The sequence below is a fragment of the Cetorhinus maximus genome, chromosome 12 (assembly GCF_964194155.1).
Source record: "Cetorhinus maximus chromosome 12, sCetMax3.hap1.1, whole genome shotgun sequence".
NCBI classification, from domain to species: domain Eukaryota; kingdom Metazoa; phylum Chordata; class Chondrichthyes; order Lamniformes; family Cetorhinidae; genus Cetorhinus; species Cetorhinus maximus.
Genome location: NC_135890.1, coordinates 109,070,782 through 109,086,104, shown reverse-complemented (window position 1 = coordinate 109,086,104; position 15,323 = coordinate 109,070,782). Strand labels below are relative to the sequence as shown.

Below are 15,323 nucleotides of genomic sequence, written 5' to 3'. Positions count from 1 at the left end.
TCAAAAAGGAAAACTGAATGATGATATAAGAGATATTGTAAGAAACACACCTCTCCTAGTCTGAAAGAGAAAAGTTCCAACATTTTCTGCTTTTATTTCAACAAATGTTAATTTTGATTTTTCTTTTAAAGATAATTTTTTTTAAAATTGAGTTTAAAAACAAGTGTTGTGGCGGCAATAAAATTTGCAATGGTTGCAACAATACATTTTTTGCTTTGTGGGGTTACCAACAGTGATGTCATTACTGCAAGTTAATTGATTAAGCAGATTAATAAAAAATTACTAAAAGATGAAAATCTAACTGAAGATTGGAGCAATGTCATAAAGCATTGGGCATAGCTTGTGTGCTTCAGGCCCTGAGCACACTGAAATTGGAGTAGTACCTTATGTTAAATTCACTAATACATTTTATCGTTAAGATTTTTCTTCAAAATGTATTTTCTTGCTTTTGCAGTGACATTTGGTTGTGGACATCGCTTTTGTGAAGATTTCTCGATGTTTGAAGAGGCAGTGCCACATGGCTTAGGATAAAACTGGTGACAAACATGCAAGTGTTTTGATCAGCAGACCAAACCTTGATATCAGGTTAATTCATTACTAGTATTACACAATATTGTTTTGTATAAGTTTTGTGTTTTCTCTGTGCATATTTCTGGCCAATAGGACTTGCTCCCCCCACACCTTTCCCTGGCCTGTAAGTAGTATTAACAGACGGACTGGAGTGGGAAGCAGCAGCAGTGGCCTAGAAACAACTGTCCTTGGGCTTTTCTCTTTTCCCTTATCAGAAAGCATCTGGCTTCTCTCAGCAGTGTTGAGGTTGTGAATTAGTTGGCAAAGGGAGTTGAACGCATGTCCTTCAATATCACTTCACTGCCAAATGATGATGTAATTATCTCAACAGACTACAGCAGGTATCTTCAAACTCTTGGGTAGATCATCAAACTTGTAAACTTTCACTTAGTGCATTGTGTAACATAGGTCACAACACCCTGGGCTTCTATTGGCATTTAAAGTCGCTGAGGGAGACTACAGGCTTGTCTTTTATTTCATTGCATGTATAACCTTTGATTATTGGATTGTGAGTGTGTGTGAGAGAGAGAGAGAACCACACATGCATATTACTTAAATTAAAATGAACTAACTTCTTTTCCAAGAATGTGAATATTTTTGTAATGGATGGTGCTGGAATGATTGTAACAAGTATTCATCTTTAGCTGAAAGCAAAATACTGTGAATGCTGGAAATCTGAAACAAAAACAGAAAATGCTGGAAAAACTCAGCATCGTGGAGAGAGAAAGAGAGTTAACGTTTTGAGTCCTTATGACCCTTCTTCAGAGCATCTTTAGTCGTTCACTGCATGTGATACTGTAAAACCTTGCAGAGATGCAGCCTTAAATGGGATTGGGTGGAGCTGTATAAATGTCATCCATAAAGAATTAGAAATAAGGTGGAGTAAGATTGTAGAACCACATTGGCAGTATATTACCACACCAATAACCAAAATATTGTGGATATGATGAGTCTGATTTCTGACCAGGTCTTCAGCCATCTCAGCCAACCCTTACTACTCCTTGTTAAGCCTGACTGCTACTTTTTGAAACACCCTGGGCGTATTTACAATGGTTAAACTGATGTGTAAGTACATGTTGATAAGAGTAAGTGATGTCCAGGCATTTTTCCACTGGGAAAACACTGATGTCTTCTAGCTAGTTTCACTGTAGACCTCAAGGGCCAAGTCACTGAGACACCCAGTTGACTGTGAACAAGGAATATGGCGAACACTAAAGGATGCCTGAAACAAAAATAAAAATAGCTGGAAAATATCAGCAGGTCTGACAGCATCTGCGGAGGGGAAAACAGTTAACGTTTCGAGTCCGTATGACTCTTCATCAGAACTGAGGAAATATAGAAATGAGGTGAAACATAAGCTGGTTGAGGGGGGTGGGACAACCAGCTTATATTTCACCTCATTTCTATATTTCCTCAGTTCTGATGAAGAGTCATACGGACTCGAAACGTTAACTGTTTTCCCCTCCGCAGATGCTGTCAGACCTGAGTTTTTCCAGCTATTTTTATTTTTGTTTCAGATTTCCAGCATCCGGAGTGTTTTGATTTTAAACTAAAGGATGCCTTTTGCTGCAATTATATAATAAAACAGAAATGTAGTTGTGTATTTGAATTTCGACACACTGTTAGTGAGATGGGAGGAAATGCCAGGTATAACTTATTTTCTACTCAATGACTTACTGATCTTAGCCATGCTACTATAGGCTTTGCAGAGATCATCTGTTTCTCCTTGTAGAGGAAAGAAAAATTGGAGAGTTAACCATCTCAAACCATGTTTTTTTTAATTCATTCATGGGGTGTAGGTGGTATTGGCTCAGCCAGCATTTATTGCACATCCCTCATTGCCCTTGAGAAGTTGGTGTGCTGCCTTCTTGAACCACTGCAGTCCATGTTGTAGAAACACCCACGCTACTTTTAGGAAGGCAGTTCCAGGATTTTGATCCAGTCATAGTGAAGGAACAGTGATGTAGTTCCATGTCAGGGTGGTGTGTGACTTGGAGGGGAACTTGCAGCTGGTGGTGTTCCCATGCATCCAGTGCCCTTGTCCTTCTCGGTGAAAGGGTTCATGGGTTTGGAAGGTGCTGTTGAAGGACCTTGATGAGTTGCTACAGTGCATCTTATAGATGGTACATACTGCTAGCACTGTGCATCAGTGGTGGAGGTGGTGGGTGGGGTGCCAATCAAGTGTTTTGCTTTGTTCTGGATGGTGTCAAGCTTCTTGAATGTTGTTGGCGCTTCACCCATCCAGGCAAGTGCAGAATCTTCCATCACACTCCTGACTTGTGCCTTGTAGATGGTGGACAGGCTTTGGGGAGTCAGGAGATGAGAATTCCACAGAATTCCCAGCCTTTGATCTGCTCTGGTAGCCACAGAATTTATATGGCTGGTCCAGTCCAGTTTCTGGTCAATGGTAAGCCCCCAGGATGTTGATAGTGGGGTTTCAGCGATTGTAATGCCATTGAATGTCAACGGGTGATGGTGAGATTTTCTCTTGTTGGAGATGGTGATTGCCTGGCACTTGTGTGGCGTAAATGTTACTTGCCACCAATCAGCCCAAGCCGGGATATTGTCTAGGCCTTGCTGCATTTGGACATGACTCCTCAGATACTGAAACAGTCCGTGAATGGTGCTGAACATAATGCAATCATCTGGAACATCCCCACTTCTGATCTTATGATGGAGGGAAGGTCATTGAGGAAGCAGCTGAAGATGGTTGGGCCTAGGAACTCCTGCAGCGATGTCCCAGGACTGAGATGATTGACTGACTACCAACAACCACAACCATCTTCCTTTGTGCTAAACATGACTCCAACCAGTGGAGAGTTTTCCCCCTGATTCCCATTGACTCCAGTTTTGCTAGGGCTCCTTGATGCCACACTCGGTCAAATACTGCCTTGATGTCATGGGCAGTCACTCTTGCCTCACCTTGGGAGTTCAGCTCTTTTGTCCATGTTTGAACCAAGGCTGTAATAAGATCAGGAGCTGAGTGGCCCTGGCCTTTCATACCTTTCATCAACTCTGTAATTTGGTACTTATGGAGCTCAGAGCTGGATGGAAGAAATATGGTATTATTTACAATCAGGAATTTTCAATTTCTTCCAGGATAATGTGCATTAGTTTTCCTAGAGCCTGAGGTTAATTTTAATTTTTATTGATGCTAAGTTATTCTATGATTTGGATTTGTACCTTGGTTCTGATTGGGCCCTGCCTTTGGTCAATCATCTTGCCCAGCTGATAGATCTTCCTCAGGAAGCAGGAACTGTAAGGATGTACTCTCAAGATCTGAAAGTAAATTTTTCCACGTGGTAAACCTTAGGGAGCGAGGGAAGGACAGTGACACCCAACCTGCTTATGAGCTTTTATGGAGTTTTGAGAACCTACTGTAAATAAATAGTGAAATTGGTTAAATTCAAGCCAGGACTGTCTTTCATGCTCATCTGCTATTAGGCATGCCACATGGAGAACTGACTTTGAACCTACAATTGAGATTTGATGGTACGTTGAGGATTCTATTTTAAAAGAAAAACGAGGAATCCTAGATTTCACCTCTGTTACCGCTTATAAGCTGTTCTAGGTATTGAGTGTTTGTAGCACATATGCACACTTTCAGCAGTAATTACTGGATTGCAAACGATGGCTTCACTGCTTCCAATATTTAATTGGAGGAAATTTCTGCTCATCCAGTACTGGACGTTAGATAAGCAGTCTGATAATTTAGCAACAGTGGAGGTATCGAAAGAGGTGGTGAAAAAAGAACACTGTTCTTTTGCATAATGTTGCCGAAGGGCAGCATGTGAAATAGGAGGGTTGAGGGGGGAGTGGCAAGGATAGATCCTTGGATGAACATCAGAGCAAAAGGTGCGGGAGCAGGAAAATAATTTAGAATGATACTCAGGCTATGATTAGAGAGAAAAAAAAATGGAATTGGGCGAGAGCAGCCTCATCCAACTAGACAAGGGTGGAGAGGTTGGAGGAGGGTGATATTACGTCAAAGCCTGCAGACGGGTCGAGAAAGATGGGAAAGGATAGTTTACCTTTGTCACAGTCACAGAGGTTGTCGTTTGTGACTTTTATAAGAGCTGTTTCAGTACTGTGGCAGGGGCAGAAACCTGATTGGAGGGATTCACACAGGATTTCTGGGAAAGATGGGCACAATTTGGGAGGCAAGGACTTTGAAGAGGAAAGGGAGGTTTGAGATGGGTCAGTAGTTTGCAATGGCGGTAGTGTCGAGGGTTAGTTTTTTAAATAGTAGCGTAGATTAAATAACTTATTTTAAAAATACTTGGATTGTAGGGAAATTGAGCTAAAGGAAGGTAAATTTGGAAGTTTTGATTTCTTGACAAGAATTACACTGGTGGAATTGGATATTAGAAATCCTGTTTTGGATTAGATGCGAGATGATGCAAAAATTTAGGTTCAGACTCTGATTTTACCGACAAAGTCAACCCTGTTAAAAGGGATAATATATCTTTGTTGTCTCAACAGCATGCAAAGCATCCGAGAGAAAACCGATATTTGTGCTTTACAGACCCTTTTCAGCGTTGTATTTTTACAATGAAAACGTTACTGCTTTTGCGGGGAAGGCACAGATATGGTTTTCATGTCAGTGGTAGGCTATCTGTGCTACAGACCAAACTGCACTGACTCAGGTGCAGTGGGTATAACGGTTATATGGGCTGCAGGGAAGTTGGTCTGATGAAATCTGTTTTGTGGTCGGCTTATTTTTTTTTCCACCATTCTACAGCTGAGGGAGTAGTTGTGACTGAGAACAGCACGGAAGGAAAAGAAGGAACTAATGGACAGAGTGAAACCTCAAACTGCCTGCTCTGATTCTGGCGGTCACATCACCGACATTGCGCCTCTTCAGTCAAATACTGAAGCTCAAGCTCAGAAGTATGTTGCTGTCTGATTTGGGAGCTTTTGTACAAGCTTATTGCTTGGAACAACTGACTGAAACCTACCCTGTTGTGTTGGCTGCCACGTGTGCCAGCTAATTTTTTGAACTGTAGGAGTCTTGACCTCTTCAAAAATTGGGGTTTGCTTAAATGCTATTCCTTTAATGTACTCTTTTTATTTTTAATAAAATATATCAAAATACCCCAGAGGACTCATTATTTCCTTATCTCTTTTGAAGTATTTTACACTTAACCTTAAATGTTGTTGGAGAAAAATCAAACAAGGAGCCCGCATTTGATTGATGTCTACTGATCCTTGCTGTTCAGTACAGGTGCATGGACATCTTACTGAAATAGCAAAAACATCTGTGATTTCCCCCTAACATGGTCAAATAACTTGCCGACAAATGGCGAATGGCCACATGAACAGCATATCATGAGTCAGGAAGTTTGGGGCATGGAATGGGGGCGGGGTGACAGAAGAGAGAGTCGAATTGTATTTCACAGGTGGATTATTAGTCTGGTCATTGGGTTTGAACAAATTTTATCGAGAGAGGTGGGAAGCTGGTCCACAGTTGCCCTTTCTGATGTCCAGCAAATTTCCAGTCTTGGCTGTGCGAGAAGAGAACCTTGCGCCCAGGCTAGACATTCCACCACAAGAAGGAAGAATCAGTTGGTGAATTTCATATTCTGCCAGCTCCCAATCTTTGGGAACAGATCATCTGCTTGGGTGGGGAATAGTGCTGGGAACTTGAACACAATTTAGCAAATGAGGGAGAAAATAATCTTCCCATTCGATACAAATTTAGTTATGAGTTGTACGTACAGATATCGCTAGCATTACTCATCTTGTTACATGTATGTAAATTGTTTTTTTTAATCTAGTTGTAACCAGCTGTCATCATGGTAACATGGCACCTATTGGAGAATGTGAAGTATTTTGTTGTCCACCGGCCACCAATGGTTTTATTTATTTTGAGCATCAGCTCTTTGGGCATCGCTTTCTTCAGTCTCGGGATCTACATCCATTCACATGAAGTCACAAACCCTGATGTGCCTCAGGTAAGCTGACAAAGTGCAACAAGAAAACAAGTCTGATAATTTCACAAAAGTGATTGTTTGATGCTGCACATTACTAGCAAACCAGAACCCTGTGGTCTAATTTTTCCTTCCTCCATGTTGTTCATGCATATGTAAATATGAGGGTAAAATTGGTTTTCCCCTTGCATTTGTGCACCTGCCTGTTGATATTTGGGGACCTGTACATCATAATTAACTTAACTCATGTTTATTATTGTCTAAGTGCTGTATGTTAATAACAGATGTTGCTAAAGTTTTATTTTCTTAATGTTCCCCTGAAGAAGATCCCAAATCTATGCTGAATTACTTAATCTCAACTGCGATAGCAGTAATGCAACTGCAATTGATCTCAATGTCAGCCAAGGATCAGTGGTAGAATTCGTGTCCCAAAGTCATGGGTTAAAACCCCCAATACAGACTTGAGTGCGTAATCTTGTCTGCCACTTCAAACTTTCAGATAAGATGTTAAATGGAGCACCTATGTGCTCTGCCAGGTTGATGTAAAAGATCCTATGGAGAACAGGGCCTCCTTCTGTGCAGTAATGACTAGGTTGCCCTGGCCAACATTTATACCTCAGCCAACACCACCAGAAAGAGATTATCCTGGTGCTATTTGTAGGACTTGCTGTGGCAAAATGACTATTTGTCTACAAGGGAACATTGAATCATTTTTGAATTGTAATAATTTGTATTGCATCTAACTTGAATTTATGTAGTATCTTTCATACCCTCTTAAGCACTTTGGGATGTCCTGAGGATGTGAAAGATATTATGTAAATACAAGTTATGTCTTTCACCGTCCCTTTAGTAGAGCATGGATAAATTTGGCATGGTTCCCATTTCTGATCCCTATCCAGTGGCCTTATTCAAAAGTGCTCATATTTAAATGTTGGATGAGGACACTGTGCTGCCCTATATGATTGAAAAAGCCTGTCAATACTTACTGTCTAACCAATACATGAAGGATAGCCATTTGAATGAAATTCAGCCGAACTATAGTGCCTTCGGAAAAGAGGCCAGAAAATGGGAATGGGGAGTCCTTCCTGATCTACCGTTCTTTTGTTTCCCCCTAGCACCCCGCTAATTTTCTTTGCTACTGAAGAGCACTGATTTATGACAAGATATGGCTTCATAGGAGCTCTCAGTCCTCTGCGACCCAGCCCATGTCACCACACTTTGTGTTATCCTGGGTGGTAATGGCTGGCAATCTATTCAACTAGGAGCACCACAGCTGAGATGAAAGATGCCAACATAAAAATGCAGGAACCACAGGATAATGATGAGAACTAGGAACTCAAATTTACCTTCTCCTTCCCTAGTACATTTAGACCAATTGTAGCTCTTCAGCTAGCTGGGATCAACATAGCCCAGTGATGAAACCTGGAACACCCTTGGTGGCACGGCTTTATGCCACAAACAGCTGAGGTTGGGGAGTTGGTGGGAGAAAAATCGGCTAGGATTCATGTTCTAGATCACAACCCCATGGGTGTCTGACCTGCCGTTGTAGACACGGCATTTATGTGGCTGGTCCAGTTAAATTTCTGGTCAATGGTGACTTCCAGGATGTTGGCATACCTGCATGAATGTACGTATGGTGGACCAACTCAATTTTGGTGATGGAAAACTTGTTCATTGTGGGACAACACTTGTCTTTGCTCACATAAATAATTGCCATATGAGTGAGGCTGCAGAGCTCTGAATCCATACCTAAGCTTCAACTCAATACCTTCAGGAACGAAGGGGAGGGAATAACTTCAAGATTTGATAATGAGTAACCCTAATTTTTATGTGAGTTCTGTCTGTTATCTATTGATTTAGGCCTGGAATGCAGTCCTGCAATCTCTCAGTAAACTGGAGTTCTGTCTGTCTGAAAATGAAAGCCTGTGGCAGACTAACACAGAACCTCTACCTAGTGGACATGGTTCCATAAGGAGACGACCAGATCCAGAACCTTTAGCTCATACGACAACAAGGCAACCCTCAACCACTGTTGCTTATACAAAAGGCGTACCAGTCAGTCTGCTCGTGCCAATGACCTTTGATTTAAAGGAGCCGTTAAAAAGATTTTCTGGTGACATAACTCATCTCCAAGCTGTGGTAGTTGGAAACCTGCTGGGGCTGGAAGGTAAGCACAAATGTACAGTAGCAGCCCCTTCTGAACTAATAACTAAAGATAAGTTTAAACCTGTAAATGTCATCTATAATTTTGTGCTTCTGCATTCTTTTAATGCACAGATACAGAAAACGCTGGCCATCAAGTCTAACTGTCAGTTAAAGCTATGTTAGATGCACTTTTTCTCTTTTTATAAGGTGACCTACTCCTTTAGTATAGCTTTTGATAACTTTTCCTAATAGCTCCATGCTTTGAGAAGATTATACCTCAGAGGGGGTTTTTGGAAGTTTTTCTACGTTAAAGACACCACATAGACTCCTTAGGCAGCACCTTCCAAACCCACGACTGCTACCATCCAGAAGGACAAGGCAGCAGAGATACGTGGGGACACCATCACCTGGAAGTTCCCCTCCAAGCCACTTGCCATCCTAACTTGGAAATGTATTGCTGTTCCTTCACTGTCGCTGGGTCAAACTCCCGGAACTCCCTCCCTAACAGTATTGTGAGTGTATGTACGCCACAGACTATGGCAGTTCAAGAAGGCAGCTCACCACCATCTTCTCAAGGGCAATTATGGATGGGCAATAAAATATTGGCTTAGCCAATGACGCCCACATCCGGTAAATGAATTTTTTTTTTAAAGTTGTAAGCTTTGACTATTTCCTCTGATGTATACCCTCTCTTCCTCCCCTTGTTTAATTTTAGTATTATCTATAAATTTGACCAGTTTACATTGGGCTTCCTGAATTTGAGTCAGTAGGGTAGACTGTGACCCTTCTGTCTAGTCCATTGTAAAATAAAACAAAAGTCTAGATAATGCAATATTGTGGTAATCAAAATCACTGACCTGTATATTGTGTCCAATAATTCCCGTTTACTTACAAGTTTAAACAATCTTGGAACAGTTTTTTAATTGGAAGATTTTTCAGGAGCTTCCCAGCAGGCTTCTACAAAGTTACCAGCATTATTTTAGACCGTTTGCAAAGTGCTATCTTCTTTCTCTTTCAGATTCTAAAGCAAAGGAGGTTATTAATATCATGCTGACATCGCCATGGCCACCTGAACATTACCTTTCACAAATAAACTCCACAAATACCAAGAATCCCCTTAGCTGCATCAGAATGACTGCAGCTGCACATGTTCTGCCCCAGGCAAGGTCAGTGAAAAATGAACCAAGGGGTTCTGTTTGTTTTTGGGTTGAGTCAGAAATCTGGAGATTCCTAATCTTTTTTGCCCAGAAACCTTAATCTCATTCTTTTTAACAGACAAAGTAATTATTAGTTCAAAGCTGAGCAATTTATGATAGCCGGAAGGGAAGCAAACCTATAGTTGGATGGCCAATCAGTTATTTTACGTTAGAAATGCAACCAATTTTTGAATATCTGTCATAAATGGATCCTCCTTTTATTTAAACAGGGGGCATTTTCCATTATTGCAAACCCTGATACCTCTTAGAGAGGGATGAGTAGACAAGAGAACAAGAGTTAATTTGATACAGCCAGGGGATTAGATGATGACAGTGAAGTTGTAGTTGAGGAACAATATAGAGCAGCATGAATGACTGCGATGGTAGAGGTGGTTATAGGTAGATGGCAATTTGTCTGATGTATGAGGAAGAATGGATTGAGCTTGGCGCTGCTGCTCTCTATGGTTGACTGGAGTCATACCTATTATAAAGCAAGATGGTTGTGGTTTTTGAAGGCTAATCATCTCAGCCCCAAAACATTGCTGCAGGAGTTCCTCAGGGTAGTGTCCTAGGTCTAACCATCTTCAGCTGCTTCATCAATGTCTTCTCTCCATCACAATGTCATAAATGGAGGATGTTTGCTGATGATTGCCCACTGCTAAGTTCCATTTGCTATTATCAGATTTTGAAGCAAGACTTGGGCTGATAAGTGGAGAGTAACATTGCCTGGCACTTGTGTGGCAAGAATGACCATTTCCAACAAGAGAGAACCTAATCATCTCCTTTTGACATTCAATGGCATTATCAACCTCATCATCAATATCCTGGGGGTCACCATTGACCAGAAACTTAACTGGACCAACCACATAAATTCTGTGACTACAATAGCAGGTCAGATATTGGAAATTCTGCAGCGTATCTCCTTCTGACGCCACCATCTACCAAGCACAAGTCAGGAGTGTGATGGAACAACACTCAAGAAGTTCAACATCATCTAGGCCAAAGAAGTCAGCTATTCAGTGTGTCTATAAATTTGTAACTGTAGATTTTAGAGTGAAGCCCTGTACTAAGTTCCTAGCTTACCCTCAGCAGCGCCATCATGTTGTTTATAAGGTCCATGTCCGTGCTGAGGTTTATTAATTTCCTTTTTCCAGTCATATTGACAACAGCCATCAGTGCTGATTAGCACATGTTTTAACCTGACAAGGGATTAAGTAGCCGAGGTAATCACACCTTAATGTGATGCAAACTGCTGATTAATAGCTGAGTCTGCTCAGAAACTGAACTGGACTAGCCATATAAATACTGTGGCTACAAGAGAAGGTCAGAGACTAGGAATTGTGTGACGGGTAACCCACCTCCTGACTCCCCAAAGCCTGTCCACCATCTGTAAGGCACAAGTCTGGAGTGTGATGGAATACTCCTCACTTGTCTGGATGAGTGCAGCTCCCACAACACTCAAGAAGCTTGACACCATCCAGGACAAATAGGCCACTTGATTGGTTCCACATCCACAAACATTCACGCCCTCCACCACTGATGCACAGTAGCAGCAGTGTGCACCATCTACAAGATACATTGCAGGAATTCACCAAGGCTCCTTTGACAGCACCTTCCAAACCCATGACCACTACCATCTAGAAGGACAAGGACAGCAGATAGCTGGGAACACCACCACCTGGAAGTTCCTCTCCAAGTCACCCATCATCCTGACTTGGAAATATTTCGCCGTTCCTTCACTGTTGCTGGGTCAAAATCGTGGAACTCCCTCTCTAACAGCACTGTGAGTGTACCTACCCACATGGACTGCAGTAGTTCAAGAAGGCAGCTCACCACCACCTTCTCAAGGGCAATTAGGGATGGGCAATAAATGCTGACCCAGCCAGCAAAACCCACATCCCTCGAATGAATTTTTAAAAAAAACAGGAGCACTTAATATGGGATAAACGCACCTTTGTAATTGACATCTATGAGAATGACAAAGGGTAGAATTAATTGGCCAGTATTGATGGTTGCCTGTAATAACCACAGATGGTATAAACTGTTACTGCATGTAACAATTACTTACAGTATTTTACAAATAAATAATTCTTCAATGGTAATTTTGGACTCTTGAGTGATATACTTATCGTAGTTTTTATATCAGTCGTCATTTTAGCAGCTTGGTATCTGGAGTAGTAAAACCCAAAATATGTTCATGCTTTGATGTTCATTGTTGTTGATGACCTTTTTTATTTATTTATTTTCATCTTTTGTTTGTCAGATACTTTCCTTCCTGTAACTTGGAGAATCTCACAGATGTGTTATACCAGATCACATTGGCACAGAGTTCAGAGAATACACCTCCACAAAGTCACACATCCGCTCAGTGCTACAAGGCACAGTACAAACCTGAACCCAAATTTACCATTGTGCTGTCAAAGGTGAGACTTGGAAACAAAAGAAGAACACTTTCCTCTATAGTAATAAAAACAGAAAATGCTGGAAAAACTCAGCAGGTCTGACAGTATGACTCTCCTCTCTCCACAGATGCTGTCAGACCTGCTGAGTTTTTCCAGTTATTTTCTGTTCTTATTTTGGATTTCCAGCATCCACAGTATTTTGCTTTTAACACTTCTATCCTGGTTGTCACCAATTTGCTCAAATCTATTATAATATAAAGAGAACTTTTCAATCAACTGTATGTAAATAATTTATTTCCAAAATGCCCACCTGTCAAAATTCTGACCCATATTGTGGTGAAAGAGCAAAGTACAGAGTAGCAGCTGGGTGCTTGGTCACACAGAGCGTGTAAGGGAAATCTGAAATTGTAAGTCTACTGTGGACCTTCCTCCATATCTCCTAACATGTATGAAGATGGGTATCAGCAAAAATCCATAAATCTGTTGAGAAAACTGTGTAGGACTGTCAATAAGATATAATAATGTTACTGGAAATTATTTTAAAATAGAGTTCTAGTGTGGTCTGTGTGTGTGTGTCTTGGATTAAAGAAAACTAATCTGGGTGCCTTGATGTATAGTAGTTTTGAGTAATTAGATAAACATAAGGTAGAAGATAAAGTGTAAGTTCGCACTGGTTAAAAGAAACCATTCAGCACTGCGGGTGAAATCTTACACCTATCTAGAAGACGCCGAGCAATGTTTTTTTTTAAATTGATGGAATCAAAGAATGTTATTGTTAGAAAAGATAAGATTAAAAGCCTAGTGATACAACAGAAAATTTACATTCAAAGAGAAAGGTATGTGTAAGGGAGATTGTGTGTAAGGCAGAGGTATTTTTAAGATCCAACAAGTGTGAGAAGCCTCAAGCTGCTGTCTGCAAGGACCCAGAGCTGAAAGAAACTCATTTTGAAGGCCAAGGTGTGTCCTACCAGGTGTCTCTTTAAAATCTGAGATTTACTGTTGCCTTAACAGAGGTGTAACTGAGAGATTAATTAGGAGATTTTTGTAGTTACTATAATTTCATAGACATATGTATGTGCTTAAAATTTTTCTTGTATTAATAAATGTTTAATTTAGTTTTATAAAAAACCTCTTATGACTTGGCAGTTTTATTATGACTGAATTCAAAGCCTGCATCTCGCAACATACAAATTTCAAAAATGGGTTATGACAGTTGTTCCAAGTTTCCCCCTGGGATCATTGGCTGTGTCATAATAAGGCCATATCAAATATGTTTTGGATTTCTTTGAATTATTTCAAATTAAGAGGCCTTTTGAAAGTTATTTTTTTGTTTTGATTATTTGAACTTTTTTGCGATTCTTTCCCTTCCCGCTGGTAGTGGAAAATCATGCTGGAGCACTGTTGCACAGGCATTAGCTGCCCTCCAGTACCTTGCCCAGTTGACCATTCTTCATATAAGAATTCCAGCAGGAGTTCATCCCCAACCCTCCAAAGCCCAGGGGCATTGAAGCAAATTGTATCAATTGTACCAATGGTGTTAGTGAGGCTAGGAATTTAATCTGCAACCTTCTAGTCTGTATGGTTCAGTGCTAAATTTTAGTCAGCAAGGATTGGAGACTGATTAATTCATATTGCCATTTATATTTCAATGTTTTTTTCCCTTTGTAGGAAGACCGTATTCTTTGCAGTCAGCATTTACTGAAGGCCAGTTACATTTTGCTTCTACTGGCTTTTATTATCTTCTGTTTATCTGTAGCATGTGGTATGAGAAAGAGACTGAGGCACAAGACAATAAACCTACACAAGGTAACTAAGCTCATTTGAGAAAAGTCAACTCTTTCATCAATAAACTAGATGTTAATAGTTGACAACTTCTTTCTCGTGGAAGACATTCACCTTCAGTGCTATGGATTTAGTTGGGAAGAAATTGAGCGGTTTATTTTTGTACAGCATGGGGATTGTGGCACAGGTATAGTCTCAAAACTGGCAACCTCAGGATCGAGACCGTGCTGGATTTCGGATCTTGCCAGATTTCAGGTTGGGTGATTTGGGCCGTGGGCTGTTCAGGTCAAACTGGGTCGGGTGGGGTCAAGGATCACTCAGAGCGCAGAGTGAGGCTACTCCAGCACCACACCTTATCAATGCAGCACCTAGCCGAATTGTCCAGGTAAGTTTTATTTTTAAAACAAAAACAAAAATACCTGAAAAAACTCAGCAGGTCTGACAGCATCTGCGGAGAGGAACACAGTTAACGTTTCGAGTCCGTATGACTCTTCAACAGAACTAAGGAAAAATAGAAAAGAGGTGAAATATAAGCTGGTTTAAGGGGGGGGTGGTGGGACAGGTAGAGCTGGATAGCTGGTTCTGTTGAAGGGTCGTGTGGACCCGAAATGTCGACTCTTCTTCTCCACCGATGCTGCCAGACCTGCTGAGTTTTTCCAGGTAATTCTGTTTTTGTTTTAGAGCTGGATAGAGGGCCAGTGATAGGTGGAGATAACCAAAAGATGTCATAGACAAAAGGACAAAGAGGTGTTGAAGGTGGTGATATTATCTAAGGAATGTGATAATAAAGGTACAGATAGCCCTGGTGGGGTGGGGGGAAGGGATCGAAATAGGCTAAAAGGCAGAGATAAAACAATGGATGTAAATACATTTAAAAATAATGGAAATAGGTGGGAAAAGAAACTCATGAACTCTCTCCTTCATCCCCACCCCCTTTCCTATCCCCCTTTTTTCCAATAATTTATATAGATTTTTCTTTTCTCACCTATTTCCATTATTTTTAAATGTATTTCCATCCATTGTTATATCTCTGCCTTTTAGGCTATTTCGATCCCTTCCCCCCACCCCACCCCCACTAGGGCTATCTGTATCTTTATTATCACATTCCTTAGATAATATCATCACCATCTTCAACAACTTTTTGTTCTTTTGTCTATAACATCTTTTGGTTATCTCCACCTATCACTGGCCCTCTATCCAGCTCTACCTGTCCCATCCCCCCCTTAAACCAGCTTATATTTCACCACTTTTCTATTTTTCCTTAGTTCTGTTGAAGAGTCATACAGACTCGAAATGTT

General features: G+C 40.9%; 1 protein-coding gene across 1 annotated transcript in view; it reads left to right on the top strand.

The window, feature by feature from the left end:
• LOC144687841 (transmembrane protein 248-like) overlaps positions 1 to 15,323 on the top strand; it is a 33,994-nt gene that overhangs the window by 15,330 nt on the left and 3,341 nt on the right. The window contains exons 2-7 of the mRNA XM_078554366.1: positions 455 to 585; positions 6,348 to 6,524; positions 8,361 to 8,667; positions 9,664 to 9,811; positions 12,105 to 12,264; positions 13,912 to 14,049. Coding sequence (XP_078410492.1) covers positions 6,366 to 6,524; positions 8,361 to 8,667; positions 9,664 to 9,811; positions 12,105 to 12,264; positions 13,912 to 14,049 — 912 coding nt within the window. The 5' untranslated portion in view covers positions 455 to 585; positions 6,348 to 6,365. The remainder of the gene's footprint in view (positions 1 to 454; positions 586 to 6,347; positions 6,525 to 8,360; positions 8,668 to 9,663; positions 9,812 to 12,104; positions 12,265 to 13,911; positions 14,050 to 15,323) is intronic.